The sequence below is a fragment of the Halichoerus grypus genome, chromosome X (assembly GCF_964656455.1).
Source record: "Halichoerus grypus chromosome X, mHalGry1.hap1.1, whole genome shotgun sequence".
NCBI classification, from domain to species: Eukaryota; Metazoa; Chordata; class Mammalia; order Carnivora; family Phocidae; genus Halichoerus; species Halichoerus grypus.
The window spans coordinates 87,971,412-87,997,408 of NC_135727.1; the positions used below are offsets into that span (position 1 = coordinate 87,971,412).

Here is a 25,997-nt window from a genome sequence, read left to right on the forward strand (position 1 = left end):
CTGCTCTCAATGAAAGAACACCATTTCAGAGTACAATTTGTGTCCAATGTGACTAGGCCCAAATACTGAAATTTTCAGTTCTACCCTGGGACAATCAGTGTTGTGAAGAAATACCAGCTGTTCTCTGGAAATACAGCAGTGTGAGGATTAGAATTCATATGTGACCTCTTTTGCATAGGAACACTTTTCATACCTACACATAGTTGGTGTTCTAGAGGTACTGACGCAAATGCACCTTTTCCAATCTACATCGGGGCTAACAAAATGATCATTCATAAAAACAAACATATGGGGGGTGGGGGGATGGATTAGCCTGGTGATGGGTATTAAGGAGGGCACATTCTGCATGGAGCACTGGGTGTTATACGCAAACAGTGAATCATGGAACACTACATCAAAAACTAATGATGTAATGTATGGTGATTAACATAACATAATAAAAAAATAAATAAATGAAAGTGGGCAAGGAAAAAAAAAAACATATAAACAAAATTATGTTTCAGCAGTAAAAGAGAAATAAAACAAAACTGTTGGATAAGATATGTGACAACCTGACTAAAGAGTACTAAGAACACCTAAGAAAAGTCAAGTATGGCACACACATATCAAAAATTTTCTGGAAGTTCAAAACTTTAAAACGTTCCAATTAAATAATAAAATGAAAAATAATGGGTCACTATGAGCTATGAGTTACTGGACTAGAAAATGAAATGCAAGATTTATACCAAAGCATTGAAATAATAATCATGATAATTACTATTATTATAAAGTAATAGAGTCCATGAGGGACAAGATACTTAACGGACCTACCATGTGAATACGGGTGGGTGGATAGGGGAGTTAAAGGAGAAAAAAGACATGGGCAAGAGAGGCCACATTAAATAAATGACAGAAGAATATTTCCCTGAGCTAAAGAAAGGGCTCTCTGAATTCCAGACAAGACTGATTTACCTATCCATTCACCCATTTATGCTTCCATACAGTCATTTAATCAATACATTTAATAAGGATCTATTATGTATCTAGCACTTTTCTAGGCACTTAATATATATCAGTGAACAATACAGACAAAAATCCCTGTCTTCATGGAGCTTACATTCTAAGACACACTTAGGCATACCCTGATCAAATTTCTGAACTCAAAGAATAAAGAAAGCATCCTACAAGCTTACAGATAGAAAAAATTACCTACAATAGAAAAAATAAATTAGGGGCACCTGGGTGGCTCAGTTGGTTAAGCGACTGCCTTCGGCTCAGGTCATGATCCTGGAGTCCCGGGATCGAGTCCCGCATCGGGCTCCCTGCTCAGCAAGGAGTCTGCTTCTCCCTCTGACCCTCCCCCTCTCATGCTCTCTCTCTCTATCTCATTCTCTCTTTTAAATAAATAAAATCTTTAAAAAAAAAAAAAGAAAAAAGCAATTAGACAGACATAGGACTTTCATCAGTAATACCAAACTTCATGATGTCATTCACTAATTTTCCCAGAAATGGCTTTATTAAATTCTCAGGGAAGGTGAAGTCAGTTTTGACCCAGAACCTGTTTTCTTGGAAGACTTTAACAAGGGCAATATTACCCATTCCTCATGCAACTAGATTTGTGCTTGCTTTCCAATTTTTTTAAAACTAAACAGTATGCTGTTTATAATACCACCTGTAATACATATAGATGATAAAACTGTAAGAAAACCAAGAGGATTATTAATACAATAGCCAGAGTACTGCTATCTCTAGGTGGAGGCAGACAGGAATGTGACCAGAAAAGGGCACATGGGGAGGGTGGGCATTAAGGTACCACTAATGTTCTATTACTTTTCCTGGCTAGTGGGTTTACTGGTATTACATTATTTATATTATTTTAAATGTAAATAGCAATTCATTCAACAAATAATAAGTGCCTATCATGTATCAGGCATTATTATTATTCAGGCACTAGGGACACAGAAATAAGAAAGATAAAAATCACTGTCCTTATAGAGCTCTCAAATTATAAAAAGAAATAATAAAAATTTCTAGAAGCCTAAGTACAAGAACATACAAAGTGAAGGAGTCTACCAGTCGTCCAGCACAATAGATGCAATATCCACACATCATCATGAAATTTCAGAGTATCAGTGATAAAGTGGAAATTCTAAAAGCTTCCAGGAATCAGGAGTAGAAATAGTCCATACTAAAGCAGAACAAAAGGCCCTAGGAAGGGGATTTCCAGAAAAAATTTTTTTTGGATAATCTGACTTACTTGGGAACATGTGAAAAAAAAAAAAAGACATGACCGATCTGATGGAAAGGATAGGAATATATTAAAATATGGAGGTGAAAAGCAATTATTATCTCTAGAAATGACAAAAATGTATAGAAGAAAGATGTAATCACAACTACTTGTCTCTTTAGCGTACACTGTTTGCACAACCACAATATAAACATTATCATTAACCAAAATATATGTTATAACTATATTAAAAGGATGGAGAAGAAAAGTGGAGAGAAAAAGAGTTTAATCTTTATCTACTGTAAATGGGCAATCAACAAATAATATCTGAAATAACACAAGAAATAATATATAGGCATATTTTATTTTATTGTACTTTGCTTTATAGAGCTTCATAGACAGTTGCATTTTTTAAAAGATTTTATTTATTTATTTGGGATAGAGCAAGCGAGAGCGGGCAAGAGAGAGGGAGAGAGAGAACGGGGAGAGAGGCAGAGGGAGAGGGAGAAGCAGGCTCTCCACTGAGCATGGAGCCCAACGTGGGGCTCCATCCCTGAGATCATGACCTGAGCCAAAGGCAAACATTTAACCTGGTTAACTGAACCACCCAGGCACCCCGGATAGTTAACTTTGTTTTTTTTTTTTAACAAATTGAAGATTTGTGGCAACTCTGCATCGAGCAAATCTATTGGCACCAATTTTCCAACAGCATTTGCTCACTTTGTGTCTCTGTGCTACATTTTGATAATTCTCACAATATTTCAAATTTTTTTAGTATTATTATATTTGTTATGGTGATCTGTGATCAGAGATTACAACTCACTGAAAGCTCAGATGATATGATGGTCAGCATTTTTTAGCAATAAAGTATTTTTCAATTAAGGGTAGTACATTGTTTTTTATTTTTATTTTTTTTTTAAAGACTTTATTTATTTGACAGAGAGACAGCAAGAGAGGGAACACAGCAGGAGCAGTGGGAGAGGGAGAAGCAGGCTTCCCATGGAGCAGGGAGCCCGATGCGGGGCTCGATCCCAGGACCCTGGGATCATGACCTGAGCCGAAAGTAGACGCTTAACGACTGAGCCACCCAGGCGCCCCTGTACATTGTTTTTTAGACATAATGTTACTGTACACTTAGTGGACTATAGTGTAACATAATTTTTACATGCATTGAGAAACCAAAAAAAATCGTTTGACTCACTTTATTATAATATTCGCTGTTTTGCAGTTGTCTGGAACTGAACCCACAGTATCTCCAAGCTATGCCAGTATAGCCATATTATTTAGCATTATTGAGATAAAAACCGAAGAAATAGCCAATATGTTTCAAAGCTGGCTACTTCAGGTGTTTGAGCCTGGTGGGTGGGAAAAGGTGAAGATAAACACTACAATTTTTTGTTACTATTTGGTTTTTAAGCCATATATAGGTCTTACTATAATAAATAATATACATTATGCTATTATAATATATATATAATAAAATACAAAATAAAATATGTTTTAGTTATAAAGGGAGCTGTTTAACTATAAAGGAAAAGGATGTGATGAGAACTGGGATTTAGTGAAATATGGCCAAGAGAACAGATCAAAAGAGGTGGGGAACATGTAAACGTAGAAACTGAAGGGCCCCCAATGTTTGCTTTTTATTCTTTTGCAACTTCTTTGAGGGGGTATTCCAAATTGCTCTTAAATTGTAGCAATCAAAGAGGAGTTTTACACTTGAGAAGTGACTGCCAGGGGACTTGGTAGCCCCAATCTTACGGGTAGAGTGGGACTGGGCATTATGGGTCCAAATTAGTCAGGGACCAAAGAGCCTGGAGACTGAAAATAGGAAAGGGGATATTTATTGTGGGAAAGAAACTCAGACCGCCACAAGAGGGCACAACTAGAATGCAATAGTTCCTCTGGTTCCCCTCCTACCTTTCCTGCAGCTCTTTCTCAGCTTGCTTTGCCCTCCCTTAAAATGCCTGTGTTTCTGGGATTCTGCCCTGCTCTCCCGCCCTCGCCTTTTATTCCCTCACTCCACACACTCCCCTGGAGCAATCTCATTCATACCTTAAAACCACCACCTCGATGCTTAATGACTTCCAAATCTATCTGTAATCTTACTTGCTTAACGGCAGCTGAATAAATTCCTGACTACCAACTGGATAATTCCTCTTGGACACTCTGAAGGTGCTTGAGACTTTGCATGCTCAAAATTGAACTCATCACCCCCCTCCCCGCCAAATCCGCTCCTCATTCTAAGGTCTCCAGCTCATGGAATGGCTTTTTTTTTAAGGATTTTATTTATTTGAGAGAGCGAGCGAGCGAACATGGGGGGGGAGGGGCAGAGGGAGAAGGAGAAGCAGACTCCCTGATGATCAGGGAGCCCAATGCAGGGCTCTATCCCAGAAACCTGGGATCATGAACTGAACCGAAGGCAGATGCTTAACCGACTGAGTCACCCAGGAGCCCCTCATGGAATGGCTTTTTCATCTTCTCAACCACCTAAGGCAGAAAGAAAATGGAGGATCGTCCTAGATTTCTTCTTCTCCATTGGCCCTCCGCCCCATATCCAGTCAGTGACTGAGTTCTTAATTTCTCACATGTATGTGTATTCTCATTTCCTTCCCATGCCTTAACTCAGGCTTCAACAGCTCTCCTCTTCTCTAACATCCTCTTCCTGTACCCAGTTCTGTCTTTTCCAGTCTATCCATTTATTATACTCTCATTGACTGGATAGTTCTAAAATGCAAATATGATCCTATTAATTACCTGATTAAAATCTCCAAATATCTCCCCACTGTTCTTAGTATAGCATTCAAGGCTCTCCCTGATCTAACCACTGTCTCCTTTTCATTACATCCTCTCTCACTCTCTATGTTCCAACTACACTTAGCTTCTTAAACATACCATAAACATACTGTAAACACAGAGTTATTTCATATGTTTTATCTTTGCTCATACCACCAATGCTTGGAATGACTGACTCCTCTATTCCTCAGCCCCAGCAGTTAACACTGGTAACATCTACACACCTTTCAATATTTAACTTAAGCATTAATTTCTTTCTGGAACCCCCTCCCACCCACTGAAATTAACTATTTCCTCCTTTGTGTCTCTAATGTACTCTATATGTATTTTTTAATCAAATGTGTAATATTCTGCTGTGTATATTTGTTTACATGTCTCTTCTACTAATATCAACTCCTCTGGGAGCAGAAAAGCATGTCTTATTCACATCTCTACTCAAAATATCACACTGTGATATCCCCTAACACAGTGCCTGGTATAGAGAAGATGCTTAACAAATGTTTCTGAATGAATAAGATTCATCATGAGGATGTAATATACGAGGCCAGTCTGACGCCAATCTCACATCTATGGCAGACGTCAGTAATCAACCCCAATATTGTTCCCCTGCACCTCAGAATCATTCTCAAGACAGCATACTATGAAAACCTATTTCAATCAGTTGGAATTGGCACGAGATATACAATTTATTTCTCTTCCTGGAGCATAGGCTGCCACAATGATGTGCCTCAATAATTATCAGAGTTGATCTAAGAGAATTAACATGGGATTAGGCAGAGTATCTCCTAAACAATCTTTGCAACAGTATGACTACAGCAATGGCACATATAACAAAGGAATGTTGTAGCAAAAATCAGCATTGAGAGGTAAATTCTGTCCATGTGCATCCAGCACTGCCCATTGGAGAGATATCTTGTCATCAAGACAAAACCCATATATTGGCATTCTGATTTATACTTCAGTTTTGTCAATTCATTCAGAAAATATTCATCTCTAAGGATGAGAAATCTGGTAACAAGCGAAGTGCTACACCTGAGAAACCAGGTAACAGGCCTATCACACTTGGAGAAACAATGGATCAACTTATCTCCTTCATTTCTTCTGCATCCAAACCCCCTGGAAAAGTACAGTGAAGACTAAAAACCTCTTTCTCAAATGAAAAACAATCTATTGGAGCATTTATTCCAAATCCCAAAATCTCACTCTAATCTCACTCACACCGATCTTTGAGTGCTAGAACAATGAATATTCCTGTAGCAATTTCAAGTAGCAGTTCCTCTGAATACTGGGTAACAGACAAGCTACCTGTATCTATACCCATCCAAGGAGAAAATCATAGAATATACCCTAGTTTCTCTATTTCTTATGGGCTAGATTCTGTTTATTTTGGCTTGTCTAGTTATAATTCCTAAAACGACCTGGCTCTATTCCTAAAGCTCCCAGCACATCTGTCTATCTTCCATTCCTACTCTGTCTTTTTTAGAATTGGACTGCTCTCCCTTACTTCCTGATGAAGCTGTCTTAGCTAATCCCAGAGTCTGTGTTCTTTATACTACACCAAATTGCCTAAACCATGAGAAGTGGTTAGGATGGACATTTGAGAATAGAATTTTGTTATTAGTGAAATCTTCCAAGATTAGAGGTAATCCCTATTCAAACGGAGTTACAGGATAAACTATAACCCTTACTCCATTTTCTGGAGCCCAATGTGGAGTTTCTGGGAGTATCTACCACATTCCAAAACTGACTTAAGGCTTCCAAAACTCACTGCACTGAAGAGTGAATTCCAATTTCTGGAGTGAATTCCTTAATGATGAATAAAGGCTAACACATCTCTGAAGATTTACACATTGCCATTATAAACCCCTAACAATTAAATTATGTAGGATTCAAATCCTGGCTCTTCCAGTGATAGCTATGTGAGCTTAGAAAAATTCTTCCATCTCCTTTCTTCAGTTTCTTCACATGTAAAACAAGGATAAGAATTCCTATTATCATATGATCGTTGCAAGAGTTAAATGATTAAACAAACTACATAAAGTTCTTATACTTCTTGGCACATGGTAGGTGTATACTTATATGGAATAAATGTAAAGTATTTTAATCAACTTTTATTATGAATCTTTTTTTCATTTCTACCATGATCTGATTTTTCTCACAAAGACCATCCCACATCATTACATTAGTAAGATGCCTGTACTGTCTAATGCTGAGTAAGATTACACTTCAAATTGAAGGCCTTTTCGGGATGCCTGGGTGGCTCAGTCAGTTAAGCATCTGCCTTCTGCTCAGGTCATGATTCCAGCATCCTGGCATCGAGCCCCGCATGGGGCTCTCTGCTCAATGGGGATTCTTCTTCTCCCTCTGCCCCTCTCCTGCTCGTGTTCTCATTCTCTCTCTCTCAAATAAATAAATAAAACCTTTTTTAAAAAATTGAAGGCCTTTCCACATTCATTGCACCTGAAAGATTCTTCTCCACTATGGACCCACTGATGTCGAATAAGACTAAATTCTGCTGAAAGTGTACTCACATTTTTTATAAACATAGAAGATCCTCCCTTTATGAATCACTTGACGATAGACAAAACTTAGCCTCTAAATGAAGGCTTATTCATTACAGGTACGGTTTCTTTCCACTATTAATTTACAGATGATAAACAAGGATCTCCTTCCATCTCCATTATAAATTTTCTGATGTTCTATAAGGACTGATATCACCAAAATCCCTTTCCCACATTCATTATACACCATAAGGTTTCTTTGCACTGTCAATTCTTTCATGCTTAGTAAGGTTTGAGCTGGATCTGCAAGCCTTCCCAGAGGCATTGCAAACATAGAGTTCTTCTGCCCTATGAACTCTCTTACATTTAAAAAAAAAAAAGTCTGGGGTTGCCTGGGTGGCTCAGTCAGTTAAGCCTCTGCCTTCAACTAAGGTCATGATCCCAGGGTCCTGGGATCGAGCCCTGCATCAGGCTCCCTGCTCAGCAGACAGCCTCTTTCTCTCTCTCCCTCTGCTGCTCCCCCTGCTTGTTCTCTCCTGCTCCTCTTTCTCTCTGTCAAATAAATAAATAAAATCTTTAAAAACAAAAATTTTTAAAAACATTTAAGTCTGAGCTTGTCCTGAAGTCTTTCCCATAGTTAATACATTCATAGGGTTTCTCTCTATGCATTTTCATATGATTGAAAAAGCTTGATTACCCATTGCAATTTCTCTCACAATGGGAAAGTTTTCCTATCCTATGAAATCTCTGGTGTTGAAAGAGAATTAAATTCTGCCTGAAGGCCTCTCCATGTTTTCATAGCCATATGAATTAATAAATTCTCAGGTGTGAATCCTCAGATGTCAAATAAGTTTAGCATCATGACAAAAATTTCTATATTCCTTACCTTCATAGGGTTTCTCTCTACTATGAGTACTCTGAAGCATCAACCTTGAACACCAACAAAAGGCTTTTAGACATTAATCATACATGTAGGGCTTCTCCCCATTGGAAATTTTCTAGTGTCTCACAAATTCTAAAACTTTGCAGAGTTATGGTCCTATAAACTATACCTCTGTTACCCAATTACACCATCCCTGGGTGATGGACATTAAGGAGGGCAAGTGATGTAATGAGCACTGGGTATTATATAAGACTGATGAATCACTGAACTCTACCTCTGAAACTAATAATACACTATATGTTAGTGAATTGAATTTAAATAAAAAAATAAACTTAAAAAATAAACCATACCTCTCTGCTCTTTCTGCTAAAGGTTTTCCTCACACAAAAACATCTAGCTGGGGGGGAGGAGCAAGATGGCAGAGGAGTAGGAGACCTAAATTTCGTCTGGTCCCAGGAATTCAGCTAGATAGGGATCATACCATTCTGAACACCTACGAACTCAACAGGAGATGGAAGAAAAGAATAGCAACAACTCTCTGAACAGAAAGACGACCACTTTCTGGAAGGTAGGATGTGCGGAGAAGTGAATCCGAGGCGATATTCGGGAGGATAGACGGCGGGGGAGGGGGCCTCCGTCAGCCGCTACTGGCAGGTGATAGAGCAGCGGAGCACAAAATCAGAACTTTTAGAAGTCGGCTCTGCTGAGGGACGTCGCTCCAGTGGCTAAGCGGGGGGTGGAACCCTCGCTGGGACAGTGTGGTCTCAGGACCCTCGGGGACACAGAAAGACCGGGGGTACCTGAGTGCAGCAGAGCTCCCAGGTATTGGAGCAGGGAAGCCAGCTGCAGAGACGGAGCTGAGGAGTGGGCTCTCAGCTCAGGGTTGCCATAAACCGTAATCCGTGGCACAATCAGGCCACTGCTCCTCCAGCAGGGACCCAACAAGTGGGAGACTGGGGGAGACTCCCCTTCCTCCCCCCGGAGTAGCGGCGCGGGAACGCACCGCAGGGATCTGCTGGGTTTGGAGACTCCACACGGGGTCCTGTGGCAGAGATAGAAACACTCGGTCACAGGCCACGTGAAGACGGAGTGCGGCCGGAGACCGGGGAGACGGGAGTGATTGACTGCTTTTCTCTGGGGGCTCCCTGAGTAGTGGGGCCCCAAGTTCTCGGCTCCTCTGGGGGGAGATTGGGAGGCCACCGTTTTCACTCTCGTCCTCCAAAGCTGTACGGAAAGCATGCAGGGAACAAAAGCTCCTGAGAGCAAACAGGAGCAGATTACTTAGCCCGGACCAGCAAGGGCGGGACAATTCCGCCTCCGGCAAAGACATTTGGGAACCACGGCAACAGGCCCCTCCCCGAGAAGATCAGCAAGAACAGCCAGCCAAGACCGAGTTTACCAATCAATGAGAATGGCAGAACTCCAGCGCTAGGGGAATACAGCACATAGAATCCATGGCTTTTTTCTCCCTGATTCTTTAGTCTTTCAAAGCTAATTTTTTTAATTTTCTTTTTTTTCTTTTTCTTTTCCCCTTAGTCAACCAACATCTTATCAATCCCTTTTTCTAAAAAATCTTTTTTATTTTTCATTATTAGAATCATATTCTATCCCTTCATAGTAGTTAACCTTATTTTTGGTATATATATAAGTTGTTCTCTCTTTAAAATTTTGGGATACAGTTTCTTCTAACAGACCAAAACATACTCTAAATCTCTAGTGTATGGCTTTGTTCTAGTCTCCTGCCTGATCACATTCTCTCCCTTTTTTTTTTTTAAATCCTCTTCTTTCTTTTTTCAACCAACTTCTTATTACTTTTATAAAATCTTTTATAATTTTCATCTTTATAGTCATATTCCATCCCTTCATCATATTTACCCTTATTTTTGTACATATATAAGCTTTTCTTTCTTTAAAATTTTGGGAGGCACTTTCTTCTAACAGACCAAAATACGCCCAAGATCTACTGTTTGGCACTGAAATATGCACCACCCTGATCATATCTGATCATATTCAGGTTTTTTTTCTTTGTTTTTTATCTTTTTCTTTTTCTTTTTTTTTCCTTTCTACTTTCTTTCCCTTTCTTCTCCCCCGGTTTCAGGTCTCTTCTGATTTGTTTAGTGTACATTTTTCTGGGGTCATTCTTACCCTGTTAGCATTTTGTTCTCTCATTCATCTATTCTCCTCTGGACAAAATGACAAGACGGAAAAACTCTCCTCAAAAAAAAGAACACGAGGCAGTACCGAATGCCAAGGACTTAATCAATACGGACATTAGTAAGATACTGGACCTACAGTTCAGAATGATGATTATAAAGATACTAGCTGGGCTTGAAAAAAGCATGAAGATACTAGAGAAACCCTTTCTGGAGAAATGAAAGAACTAAAATCTAACCAAGTCGAAATCAAAAAGGCTATTAATGAGGTGCAATCAAAAATGGAGGCTCTAACTGTTAGAATAAATGAGGCAGAAGAGATAATTAGCGATACAGAAGACCAAATGATGGAAAATAAAGAAGCTGAGAAAAAGAGATAAACAACTACTGGATCACGAGGGCAGAATTCGAGAGATAAGTGATACCATAAGACGAAACAATATTAGAATAATTGGGATCCCAGAAGAAGAAGAAAGAGAGAGAGGGGCAGAAGGTATAATGGAGCAAATTATAGCAGAGAACTTCCCTAATTTGGGGAAGGAAACACACATCAAAATCCAGGAGGCACAGAGAACCCCACTCAAAATCAATAAAAATAGGTCAACACCCCGACATCTAATAGTAAAACTTACGAGTCTCAGAGACAAAGAGAAAATCCTGAAAGCAGCTCGGGAGAAGAGATATGTAACCTACAATGGTAGAAACATTAGATTGGCAACAGACCTATCCACAGAGACCTGGCAGGCCAGAAAGGACTGGCATGACATATTCAGAGCACTAAATGAGAAAAATATGCAGCCAAGAACACTATATCCAGCTAGGCTGTCATACAAAATAGAAGGAGAGAGCAAAAGCTTCCAGGACAAACAAAAACCAAAGGAATTTACAAACACGAAACCAGCCCTACAAGAAATATTGAAACGGGTCCTCTAAGCAAGGAGAGAGCCTAAAAGTAACATAAACCGGAAAGGAACACAGACAATATACAGTAACAGTCACCTTACAGGCAATACAATGGCACTAAATTCATATCTTTCAATAGCTGCCCTGAATGTTAGTGGGCTAAATGCCCCAATCAAAAGACACAGGGTATCAGACTGGATTAAAAAACAAGACCCAATGACATGCTGTCTGCAAGAGACTCATTTTAGACCCAAAGACACCTCCAGATTGAAAGCGATGGGGTGGAAAACCATTTGCCAGGCTAATGGACACCAAAAGAAAGCTGGAGTGGCAATCCTTAGATCAGACAAATTAGTTTAAACCAAAGACTACAATAAGAGATGAGGAAGGACAATACATCATACTTAAAGGGTCTATCCAACAAGAAGATCTAACAATTGTAAATATCTATGCCCCTAACATGGGAGCAGCCAATTATATAAGCCAATTAAGAACAAAAGCAAAGAAGCACATTCACAACAATACAATAATAGCAGGGGACTTTAACACCCCCCTCACTGAAATGGACAGATCATCTAAGCAAAAGATCAACGAGGAAATAAAGGCTTTAAATGACACACTGGACCAAATGGACTTCACAGATATATTCAGAACATTCCATCCCAAAGCAACAGAATACACATTCTTCTCTAGTGCCCATGGAACATTCTCCAGAATAGATCACATCCTAGGTCACAAATCAGGTCTCAACCGGTACCAAAAGATTGGGATCATTCCCTGCATATTTTCAGACCACAATGCTTTGAAACTAGAACTCAATCACAAGGGGAAAGTCGGAAAGAACTCAAATACATGGAGGCTAAAGAGCATCCTATTTAAAGAATGAATGGGTCAACCAGGAAATTAAAGACGACTTTTTAAAATTTATGGAAACACATGAAAATGAAAACACAACTGTTCAAAATCTTTGGGATGCAGCAAAGGCAGTCCTAAGAGGAAAGTATATAGCAATACAAGCCTTTCTCAAGAAACAAGAAAGGTCTCAATACACAGCCTAACCCTACACCTAAAGGAGCTGGAGAATGAACAGCAAATAAAGCCTAAATCCAGCAGGAGAAGAGAAATAGTAAAGATCAGCACAGAAATCAATGAAATAGAAACCAAAAGAACAGTAGAACACATCAACGAAACTAGGAGCTGGTTCTTTGAAAGAATTAATAAGATTGATAAACCCCTGGCCAGATTTATCAAAAAGAAAAGAGAAAGGACCCAAATAAATAAAATCATGAATGAAAGAGGAGAGATCACAACCAACACCAAAGAAATACAATTATAAGAACATATTATGAGCAACTATATGCCAGCAAATTAGATAATCTGGAAGAAATGGATGCATTCCTAAAGATCTATAAACTACCAAAACTGAACCAGGAAGAAATAGAAAACCTGAACAGACCTATAACCACTAAGGAAATTGAAGCAGTAATCAAAAATCTCCCAACAAACAAGAGCCCAGGGTCAGATGGCTTCCCAGGGGAATTCTACCAAACATTTTAAGAAGAATTAATACCTATTCTTCTGAAACTGTTCCAAAAAATAGAAATGGAAGGAAAACTTCCAAACTCGTTTTATGAGGCCACCATTACCTTGATCCCCAAACCAGACAAAGACCCCATCAAAAAGGAGAATTACAGACCAATATCCCTGATGAACATGGATGCAAAAATTCTCACCAAAATACTAGCCAATAGGATCCAACAGTACATTAAAAGGATTATTCACCACGACCAAGTGGGATTTATCCCTGGGCTGCAAGGTTGGTTCAACATCCACAAATCAATCAACGTGATACAATACATTAATAAAAGAAAGAACAAGAACCATATGATCCTCTCAATAGATGCAGAAAAAGCATTTGACAAAGTATAGCATCCTTTCTTGATCAAAACTCTTCAGAGTATAGGGATAGAGGGTACATACCTCAATATCATAAAAGCCATCTATGAAAAACCTACAGCGAATATCATTCGCAATGGGGAAAAACTGAGAACTTTCCCCCTAAGGTCAGGAACACGGCAGGGATGTCCACTATCACCACTGCTATTCAACATAGTACTAGAAGTCCTAGCCACAGCAATCAGACAACAAAAAGAAATAAAAGGGATCCGAATCGGCAAAGAAGAAGTCAAACTCTCACTCTTTGCAGATGAGATGATACTTTATGTGGAAAACCCAAAAGACTCCAACCCAAAACTTCTAGAACTCATACAGGAATTCAGTAAAGTGGCAGGATATAAAATCAATGCACAGAAATCAGTGGCATTCCTATACACCAACAAGACAGAAGAAAGAGAAATTAAGAGTTGATCCCATTTACAATTGCACCCAAAACCATAAGATACCTAGGAATAAATCTAACCAAAGAGGCAAAGGATCTGTAGTCAGAAAACTATAAAATACTCATGAAAGAAATTGAGGAAGACACAAAGAAATGGAAAAATGTTCCATGCTCATGGAACAAATATTGTGAAGATGTCAATGCTGCCTAGAGCAATCTACACATTTAATGCAATCCCTATCAAAGTAACAGCCACTTTTTTCAAAGAAATGGAACAAATAATCCTAAAATTTGTATGGAACCAGAAAAGACATCGAATAGCCAGAGGAATGTTGAAAAAGAAAAGCAAAGCTGGTGGCATCACAATTCTGGACTTCAAGCTCTATTACAAAGCTGTCATCATTACGACAGTATGGTACTGGCATAAAAACAGACACATAGATCAATGGGACAGAATAGAGAGCCCAGAAATGGACCCTCAACTCTATGGTCAACTAATCTTCGACAAAGCAGGAAAGAATGTCCACTGGAAAAAAACAGTCTCTTCAACAAATGGTGTTGGGAAAATTGGACAGCCACATGCAGAAGAATGAAACTGGACCATTTCCTTACACCACACACAAAAATAGACTCCAAATAGTTGAAAGACCTAAATGTGAGACAGGAGTCCATCAAAATCCTAACGGAGAACACAGGCAGCAACCTCTTCGACCTCAGCCGCAGCAACTTCTTCCTAGACACATCGCCAAAGGCAAGGGAAGCAAGGGCAAAAATGAACTATTGGGACTTCATCAAGATAAAAAGCTTTTGCACAGCAAAGGAAACAGTTAACAAAACCAAAAGACAGCTGACAGAATGGGAGAAGATATTTGCAAATGACATATCAGATAAAGGGCTAGTATCCAAAATCTATAAAGAACTTATGAAACTCAACACCCAAAGAACAAATGATCCAATCAAGAAATGGGCAGAAGACATGAACAGACAGTTCTGCGAAGAAGACATCCAAATGGCCAACAGACACATGAAAAAGTGCTCAACATCGCTCGGCATCAGGGAAATCCCAATCAAAACCTCAATGAGATACCACCTCACACCAGTCAGAATGGGTAAAATTAACAAGTCAGGAAACGACAGATGTCGGCGGGGTTGTGGAGAAAGGGGAACCCTCCTACACTGTTGGTGGGAATGCAAGCTGGTGCAGCCACTCTGGAAAACAGTACGGAGGTTCCTCAAAAAGTTGAAAATAGAGCTACCGTATGACCCAGGAATTGCACTACTGGGTATTCACCCCAAAGATAAAAATGTAGGGATCCGAAGGGGTACGTGCACCCCGACGTTTACAGCAGCAATGTCCACAATAGCCAAACTGTGGAAAGAGCCAAGATGTCCATCAACAGATGAATGGATAAAGAAGATGTGGTATATATATACAATGGAATATTATGCAGCCATCAAAAGGAATGAAATCTTGCCATTTGCATCAATGTGGATGGAACTGGAGGGTATTATGCTGAGCGAAATAAGTCAATCAGAGAAAGACATGTATCATATGATCTCACTGATATGAGGAATTCTTAATCTCAGGAAACAAACTGAGGGTTGCTGGAGTAGTGGGGGGTGGGAGGGATGGGGTAGCTGGGTGATAGACATTGGGGAGGGTATGTGCTATGGTGAGCACTGTTTATTGTGTGAGACTGATGAATCACCGACCTGTACTTCTGAAACAAATAATACATTATATGTTAAAAAAAAGAAGATGATAGTAGGAAGGGTAAAATGAAGGGGGGGAAATCGAAGGGGGAGAAGAACCATGAGAGACTATGGACTCTGAGAAACAAACTGAGGGTTCTAGAGGGGACGGGGGTGTGGGGATGGGTTAGCCTGGTGATGGGCATTAAAGAGGGCATGTACTGAATGGAGCACTGGGTGTTATACGCAAACAATGAATCATGGAACACTATATCAAAAACTAATGATGTAATGTAAGGTGATTAACATAACATAATAAAATTAAAAAAAAAAACATCTAGCTCAGTCTTTCCTCAATGTACTCACAGTCTTTCTCTTCGGTTGGATTATGCTTTGTAAAGGCAGTATTGTGCCCACAAAAGATTTCTGCAGAGAAGGGAGTATGTTAGATCCTTCCCTGCCAACCTTTCTTGCAGCCTATGTCATCACATGCCAAGTCTTCTCCACAGTAGAGACTATGACGAATTGGCTTTGGATTCTGGATCTCTAACATTCTTAAGATTTTTGACTTTCTCTGAAATTTCCCTCTTTGAAGTAGATACTATTCTTAGTCAAAATTTTATCAACTAAATGATAGACCCAAATACAGAAAACAGGCAAAGAACATAAGCAAACCATTCACAAAAAAGTAATGCAAACAGATAATAAATATATGAAACAGTCCACCTAGAAAAAAAGGGAACATTTTTTCTACCTCTACAGTTGCAACAAGAATAATAACACTACAATTATTTAGTAAGCATGTACCAAGCACAAACACTACACCAAAATATATTACCTATATTTCACATGGAAACCTTGAGAGGTATTATTATTCAAATTATATAGATGAAGAAACTGATGCCAGAGAAGAGAACTGATTTACCCAATATTTTAGAGTTAATCAGTAAGGGAACTGTCAATTCAAATGTGTCTGGCTCCAAAGCTCTTTTGTTTTCCACCATGTCAAGGTGCCCTGAGGGCATTCACCAACCAAAATTCCCAAACTTCTTAACACTATCTAACAAAACTATAAATTCTCAAGCTCCTACCTGTCTCATTCTCCTGTCTTCGCTCACCTAAGAGAATTTCTTCCTGGATCCCTTTGTCCTTAGCTCTTTCCAAATTCATCTGGGAATGCATTTTGGTCTTTCAAGGTGGAATATCCTGCAGTTGAAAAGAAAATAAAACTTTGTGGTTAAAGCTGGGGTACTGAGTGTCCCTAAATTCAGTTCTGAAAGGCAGCACACGGTAGGTGGTAGAAGAGGGTCTCTTACTTATTAGGATGTCTCAGAAACAGGCATAGATCTTCTGAAAGAGGCATAGTTCCCCAAGAACAAGAGAGGGTGCTGACCTTGAGGGATAAAAACTTGGTAAGAGAAACACAATGCGACATTTACTCTCCTCCTAGAAGAAAGATGTCCCATATTCCAGGAACAAAAAACAAAAGAATCCAAAGGATGCAGTACATTGAACTGGTTAAGCACATACGCTTCAGGACTGGACAGAGCTGGGCTCAAAACCAGTATTAGTACTTACTTGCTAGGTGACCCTGAGCAAGTATCTTTACTCTTCTGAGCACTGGATGTTTCGTCTATAAAATAAAGAAACCCCACAAGGTAATGAGAAGTTCTGAGCCTAAACCTAATCTCAAAGAAAATGTAGGAGAGTTGTAGGAAATTTTCCTAATTCTGGTAATTGCCCACAGGGTTGTTTTGGCAATCCCTCATGCTGAAAACAAAACAAAACAAAACAAAATCTTGATGAAAAAGAAATAACATCTACTTAAAAACAATAAAAATACAGGGCAATAAAAATATGGAAACATCAGGGAAACAGGGGGAAAAGGAGAATCTAGAGAAACAGATAAGCAGGGAGGCAATTTCTGCCCAAGGGCATTTGTCCATTCCAAAAAAATTTTAACTTTCATTTTGGTTGTTTTGAAGGCAAAAGAGACAGATTAAAGTCCAGAACTACACAGAGTAGGAAAACTAATAGGAGACTCTCCCTACAATAAGCAGGGACCCCAAAAGGCTACCCTCTCGGGAGGTTGATGAATCGAAGCAGGTCACTCTGCAGCTCAGGCTGAATTACATGACTTGCCCTCGGGATCCTTGAGCCTTGAATTAGATAAAGAAGCAGAACAGCAAGATCAGCTGATAACAGAAAAGACTTAATCCTGGGGTTAGCAAACATAAACTATAAGATAATTCTTTTACTACAGATAAAGAAGTAAATAACAAACGAAGGTATTTCCAAGCATCAGGAAACTATCATAATTAAACCTAATCAAACTTTTGGAAGAAAAAAACAGTGCCTCAAATGAAAAACCCAGGGGATTGCATTAATCAACAGATTAAGAAATAATTTATAAAAATTATTAGAGTACAGTACAAGGAGACAAAAAGATGGAAAGTACAGAAAAGAGTATTAAAGACTCAAACTGCTCTCATTCACTAAACAGGTGTCAGGGCCTTGGAAAGTGATCACACTGAATCTTAACAACTACTTTACAAGGCACAAAATATAGAATTTCATTGATAATAAAATTTTTTTCAGCCCTTTCTCCATTTCCACGAGCAAAACTGGGCTCCAAACCTGCTTTTTAGTTAAAAATAACTAATGGAATTCCAGAGTCTAACTTTACAAATACAAATCTTCACAATCAACAAAAGGAAACTCAGAGAGATGAAGGCTCTGTACTCTCTTCCCTCAAGCTGTGGAGGGGTAGAAACCATCTTGCTTCACACTTATTTCAAATAATCTAAATTTAAAAGATGTTAAATTGAGAATTTTTAACAAGAATGTCAATCTAGTTCTCTTTTACAATATGGAGACTTATGAATAATCATAACTGTTACCAACTAGTTCTATTCTCTGTTAATACAAATCTTTCCTTCGAAGTACTATTTAAAGAAAGACATTTTGTAGGTCTCCCACAACTTTAGAAATTGATGCTTTGTTCTATGAAAATAACCTACAAAAGAAATGTGTAATTCTAACTAGGTATCTTGCTTGTTAACTCATTAACCTGGCGTAGTAGACAGAATAATAGCCTTCCCAAGATGTCCTGCTCCTGTGAATATGTTACTTTACATGGCAAATGGGACTTTGCATAAGTGATCAAGGGTCTTAAGATGAAGAAGTTATCCCGGATTACCCTGGTGGGCTCCACGTAATTACAAGAGTCCTTATAAGAAACAGAAGGATCAAAGTCAGAGACGGAGATATAACAATGGAAGTAGAAAGTCAGTCAGAGAAGGTGAAGATGCTATACTGCAGGATCTGTAGAGAGAGAGAAAAGGACCACAAACAAAGGACAGCAGGTGATCTCTAGAAGCTGAAAAAAGCAAGGAAATAATATTCTCCCTGAGAGCCTCTGGAGGGAGCTCAAGCCTGCTAACACCTTGATTTTTAGGACTGCTGACCTCCGGAATTGTAAGATAATAAATGTGTTTATTATTTATATTTGTCATAATTTATTACAGCAGCAATAGGAAGCTCATACCACCTAGTGATAAGGTTGTAACTACAATCTCTATATTTGGAAATAGATTAATACTTCTAAGATCATTCTGACAAATTAGAAAGGATCATTGGCACTTTCCTCTTCACCCACAGGCATGGATAAACAAATATAAATCCACAATTCTGCAGGACTCACTATATAACAAATAATTTGAAAGAATACATTTCTTTTAAATTAACAGTGTCATGATTTCTATTTCACCAGTGAGAAAAATGAAACTCTGAGAAGTAACTTGCCCAAGATCAATAAGCAAAGAGCTAGGATTCAAGTCCCTTCAACTGTCAACAAAGTCCAGTATTTTTCCACTACATCTTGCTGCCCCTCAAAGGGCTTGGAGTGTGAAGAGAGGGTAGAACATTCAAACGCATTCCTCAAATGATCCACTGCTACACAAAAGACCCCATGTTTGTGAGATTCTCTGCCTTCTTTGCTTAAATTCCATGCTCACAGTAAACAAGCTGTTTTCTTAGTTTGATTTCCCAAGTATCCCAATATGGAAATTGACATTCCCTGGAGAGAGGACCTGAGTGTTCTGGTCACTAGAAAGTATGTATTAGGGTAGGATGGGTGTGTTTTTCTTTCTATATCTATGTTAGTCTCAGTACATTAATTTGCATATATTTGTTTATCACCGAGTTTCATTTTAGCATTTCACAAATGCTGACCACCAAATCCTGGACTGCGGTCAATTAACTGAAATATCACTACCCTGCAGGCTCTTTTATTAAGTTCTGTTGGAATTTCTAAGTAAAGGTAATTTCCTTTCTTTGATAACTTCAAAAGTATTTACATATCAAACACCACTATTTAGAGCATGAAGCCTCAGAAATGCTTCAGTGAAAATAGTTTTAGAAAAGAAATTCTATTTTATTTTACACAGAATGATATCAATATTTGAAGGTACAAGGGCTGAAAGGGGAAAAATTACAATTATTCACAAATTACACTAACAAGCCAAAAACACTTTGTGATAATTCAATGAGCTGTATAGTTATGATTTACATACCTTTAAGCATGTTTTATATAAAGTTTATATAAAAACTCAAGAAAACCTATAAACAACAATTGGACCTAGAGAAAGAGGTAAGCAAAGTGAATGGGTCTAAAAACAATGCACCAGAATCAAGCACTCCCGTACACCAGTCACAATCAGTTACAAAAATAATTTAAAAATATTAGCAAGGACAACAAAAACTTATCAGGTACACAGAAATATGTCTAACAAAATATGCATGAGACCCTTATGGAGAAAACTATAAAACTTTTTTTCAAAGACATTAAAAATACCTAGACAAAAGGAGAGATGAACCACATTCATTGTTGTAAACATGCAACAAAATCTATAAACCTATAAATAGGAACAAGTTCTAATCAAAATTTCAATGTTTCTTATAGACCATGTTAAGCTTAGCTTAAAATTCATATGGAAAAGTAAAGCGCAAAAAATATATTTTTGAGGAACAGGAATAAGGAAGGGGTCTTTCTCTACCAAATATTAAGATGCATTACAAAGCTATAGGATTAACAATGTAGGACTAGTATAGGTACAGACAAACAGACCAATGGAACAGAATAGAAAGCCTAAAAGCAGACATTTACATCTATTACCACTTGGTATATGATAGAGACAGCATTATAAATCTGTGGAGAAAGAACAGACTATTCAGTAAATAGTCCTGGAACCACTGATAAATCATTCAAAAAAAAAAATAAGTAAGTTCTATACATCATACGATACACAAAAATAAATTACAACTGGAAACTGTGAATAAAAGTTTTACAGGGGAATATAGTAGAATACCTTTATGAAATCAAGGTAAGAAAGAATTCTGTAAACAAGATTGAAAAACACATGGCATATATAGAAAATGGTAATAATTTCATGGCATAGTGAGGAAAACAGAAGAGGCTGCTTTTTCATGAGGGCTAAGGTTATCAATATTACATCATAAACTTAACCATTTATGAAACTATTCACTTCTACTTGACCTCTTTTCCCTAGCTCTACTAAACCAGAGTGGCCTCTCAACTGCCCATTTCTTCAGGTACTTCCCAAGCTCAAGACTAGATGGCATACTGCAGCTACGATACGTGGTCTAATGACCACTTACTCTCTGGGCCCCACACTCAGATGATCCTCATCCACTGCCAGATTAATGGCTACTTCTATGCAAAATTAAGTTCTCAACCTGGTGCCTTCCAGGAGGCCTTCACTGAGCCTCTAGGATGGGTTAGAGGACCCTCCTCCATGTTTCTATTGACAGTACCACACCCTGGTCTCCCCTCCATCACAGCACTCCCTGTTGCAATGTCTATCTCATCCACCAGACTCAGTAGAAAACACATCTAATTTAACTGTGTCCTCGTTATCCAGCAGAGTCTAGGTCTAGATCACTTTTTTTGCTTGCTTAATTGATTAATTAATGGTGCATCTAACTTTTTTAAGGCTTCCACTCTAACTTTCCCACTGGTATCCTAGCACTCCTGACATTCTTAGACTGTGTATGTTTCCCCTCTCACCTTCTATGACTTCCCCCTTTGTTCACTCACACTTCTTATCTGCCAGGGCCCTGGGAAAATATTTTCCTGATAACCAAGACAAATAGAGGGAATGAAAAGTAGCAAGCTATGCCCAATTCCCCCTGAAGCTATCAGTTCACTGTGCTCCTTCCCACCTGGAATCTTTCCTTTGTGACCTCTAGAATCCCCCTCCTTGAAAAATAAGCTTACCTACACCCTTCAGTGATTTTTAGAAAACCCCTCCACCTAGCCACAGATGAGATAGTTTTCTCATAAGCCTGCTGATTCTTCCACACCCTGATCCCAACATCCCCAACTAGTAAACCACAGCAAAATGGTATGCCAAACCTGTGCATAACACACCATTCAAGCAGTATCTGTGAGATGCACATCCTCAGGGGGGTTGCCATGTATTACAGAACAGAGCACAACAGGTAAAAGCTAACAGGGTTAATGTAGTGCCCAACCAATAATAAAGAAAGATGACATGTTTTCTAGAATATCGTTGCCTTGCGAATATGTGAGGGGCTCTGGTCAAGGCATTAAACAGCCTGACACAAACAGCAGCCAAAGGATGAAAGGATATCAAGTGAAGAGTTACAACAAACATGCCACTGTTTTCAATGACATATCTCGAAAATTCAAATTCTCAACATGTATAGAGAAAGCAAAAATAGTAACAGTAATAAAAAGTAAAGAAAGAGTGAACTAAAACATGAAATAAGCATCTTCTAACTGTAAATATGCTAATATACTTTTTGTGAAATAACTAAAAAATATAATCAGGTCCAAAAGGTACATTAAATACGAATTGTAATTAAAGTTTGGAATTATTTATTAGTCCATTATTTGTTTTAAAATAAAAAATAACTAATATATGTATAATATTTCACATCTTCATATAGAACATTTTGTCAATTTTCTGAAAGTTAATAAACTCCTAATTTTTTAATCACTAAAAGTATACTTCTACAAAACCTTGAAACTCTGCGAAAGAAATAAACAAGCCCTCCTGGCCCTATGCAAGGGCTCCCTAAAGGACAGACTCTGGGAAAGAAAGGAACAAGGAGGGAGCTGGCCAAAGATAGTTGTTCAAGGACCCTCCAAAGACACAGAGTCATCTAAGCCACTACACTAGTCTTTATACTCTGCCATCCACAGATGCTGGTTATTAACTTCCTGGTTCTGATTCTTGACCTTTGAGTCTGAAAAAGAGACATCTGACTCAGAGCCCCCCCATAGAACTCCTGGCTAATTACTAAAATCAACTGTTTGCATTGCAGGATAATAATGCAGGCTCCTTCATTCTCAAATGACCTCAGAGGCTGGGCAACCACACTCAATTCTGGAGCCCAATTCCTGGGCCTTAAGATTCTGGGAAAGATAGGACCAAACCAAGGTTCTCCTGAAGCAGCTAAGTGCAATTGTTCCAGGAGAAATGTGAAACAGTAACTAAGTCCCCCATATCCACAGCAAATCACAGGTCCTGGCTACCCCTGGATCATCTCCAAGCCATAGTACTGTGGAGAAGAAAAAAAAAACCAAGGTATAAATCCACATACATTTCATAGTCAAAACTGGTACAATCCTTGTGGCGATCAATTTTCCATTATCTAATAAAGTTGAAGGGATGCACATACTATTACCAAGTAATCCCTCTGCCAGATATGTATCTTAGAGAAACTCATGCACATACGCAACAGGTGTATAAGAATGTTCTTAGCGGGGCGCCTGGGTGGCTCAGTCGTTAAGCGTCTGCCTTCAGCTCAGGTCATGATCCCAGGGTCCTGGGATCGAGACCCACATCGGGCTCTCTGCTCACTGGGAAACCTGCTTCTCCCTCTCCCACTCCCCCTGCTTGTGTTCCCTCTCTCGCTGTCTCTCTGTCAAAATAAATAAAATCTTAAAAAAAAAAAAAGAATGTTCTTAGCAGCACTATTCATTAACAGCCAAAAACAGAAAGCAATCCAAATGTCCATTAACAGTAAAATGTATAAATAGGTGTATATGCATGCGTCTATACACACAGGCAGAAGTAATTACCATAAAAGTTAAGTCAGGATAAATGGTTACCTCTGAGAGAGAGAGGATTATGAGTGGAGGCTTCTGAGTAACTTCCAATGTTCTATTTTTGGTTCTGGAAGGTTCTTTTATGGGTGTTTACTTTATAATTATTCACTTTAGTGTACATTTACATTTTACACAACTTTCGGTATTTTTGTTATATTGCACAATTTAAAAACTTTTTTTTTTTTTAAAGGAAGAATCCAGGGCCTTCCTATGAAATTCCCTTAAAGCATGTGTTCTCAACCTTTCTGAGATGATGAATGATATTATATAAAAAGCATCTACCTCTCTATAAAAATTATGGGGACTGGCTAACATATCCATTTGCAGTAGGATTTTTGGAAACATACATCCGGGCAAGCCAGGGTCCTACCAGCAGTTACCATTTCCCTTAAAGTTGCTAAGGGCAGTTGTTTAAGTCCCTCCAAAAATAGAAATCAATATAGAATGCTATCTTAGCTCTCCTTACATTCAAGATTTTACCACCAGTCCTTTCTTTGCCCTAACCCTGGTTAATGCCCCCCCCCAGCCCCCAGCCCCCCCCCCCCCCCCCCCGCCAAAAAAAGGGCAAAGACAGAGACAAAGACAAAACTGAGACAAACAAAGCCAGGGCCATCCAAGGAATCTGCTGCTAAATTGGTTAAGGGCAACAACTCATGTTAGCCATTGCTGCTTCCATTCCCTAAATCATCTCCCTGCTGTGAAAATCTCTGTTCCTTTGATTTTCAATGCCATCTGTCTCACAGCTATACTCATCCCTTCCACAAAGTATAGCACCTTCTTCATCTTCCTCTCCACTTTTTATCACCTTTTATCTTCTGCAGTATCTTTGATGATCCCATGGCTAACTTGTCCATCACCCCAGCTTCACAGACACTTGACCTCCTCTACTCCAACTCACTCATCATCCAGAATTACTTTTCCTCTGAAATCTTAAGCTCCAATAATCTACTCCGACCACAATTTCTTTTCTGCCATATCACCTTGTTACTGCTACTCTTTGAGCTTTGAAATTTCTATACAACTTCTCCCACACCCACGCACATATTCACAAAGCTTCTCTTTCTCTGGATCCATAGAATATTCCTGAGAATATACTCTTCCCTGATGAGACTAGATCCCATGGTCTATAACCTGAGCAAATCTCATCAGTAACCTCAACAACTTATTTATTAGCCCCTCAAACCTTCCACCACCCATAATCATCACCACCACATTCACAGTCTAAAATCAAACCCAATGTTTGCCTTCTTTGCTCCTACCTCTTGGCAGCTGAACATACCTAGAAAAAAAGATAAAACTACAAACACTTCATTTCCAGCCTACAGAGGTGTTCATTACTGCCCATCAATCTTCTTTCATTCCCTAAAGAAGGTTGCAAGCTTCCTCCTCTTTCCTCTGGCCCCTGGCCATCCCCTCTCACACTCCAGAATGCCCTTACTACCTTATTCACAGAGAATATAGGGGCACCAAGAAAGAAACTCCTCCTATTTCTTGCTTTTCCAAAACTGTAAAAATTAAAAACATCCCTTTCTGACTCTCCTTAATGCCAGTGTTAGAAGTGATGCCCCTTCTCTTATTTGAGGCCGGTACTTCATACCTTCTCTACACATCTTTTCCACATTTTGCTTCGCCAGTTATCCCCTTTCTCTCCTATTATTTTCAACCTCTGTTTTTATCAGCTCCTCCCCTGCAGAACATATAAACATGTTCAAATCTCTCATCCTAAAAATATACATGTACCACCTATTATCTATTCCACTTTTCACAGACAAGATCTTTGACATGAAAGTCTACACTCATTTCATCAACACTTTCACCAACTATATTAGTCCTCTGCACATCAGCCTTCACTAACACTGATCCATACATACTCACTACTCTGGTTTCCCCTAAATCCCTAATCTAACAGAACCTTCTCAGTCTACACCTTATATAACCATGTACAGGAATTTCACATTTTGTATTTTATATTTTAAAAAGTTTAAGACAGTAGTCTTAAAGACAAACGCAATACATGTTCATTAATATACAACAGAAATACATAAAAGGAGATAAGTATCTTCAATTATCATTCCACTCTCCCAGAGATAACTGTTAAGGCTACATTCCAACCTCTGGGAAAAGCTGAGCAATCATCTCACTCCTCCTCATACCCTTAAATCCCATGAAGAGGAGGAAGAGGAATTCTCAGATTATTCAAGGATACACAACTGGGCCTCAGTGCCAACTGGTGGAGCTTTGAAGAGAAAGAACACAATAAGCAAAAGTTCTGGTGGGGTCTGTTAAAGAAAAAATTATGCTGACACTTGTTAAAATGATAAGATTAAAAGGGCTATTGTGATAGGTGTCAAGACTATTGCAATAGGG

The 25,997-nt window shown here is 38.8% G+C and overlaps 1 protein-coding gene across 3 annotated transcripts in view; it reads right to left on the minus strand.

Moving 5' to 3' along the window:
* Positions 1 to 25,997, minus strand: part of MAGED1 (MAGE family member D1) — a 64,647-nt gene that overhangs the window by 28,216 nt on the left and 10,434 nt on the right. Inside the window, exon 2 of one of the 3 annotated variants that reach the window (XM_078064373.1) lies at positions 16,591 to 16,678. The exons of 1 other annotated variant lie outside the window; for it this stretch is intronic. In XM_078064373.1, the coding sequence (XP_077920499.1) occupies positions 16,591 to 16,654 (64 nt within the window). In that variant the 5' untranslated portion in view covers positions 16,655 to 16,678. Of the gene's footprint in view, positions 1 to 16,563; positions 16,679 to 25,997 lie in introns of all 3 variants that reach the window. One more of the 3 variants, XM_078064372.1, reaches the window with a different exon arrangement.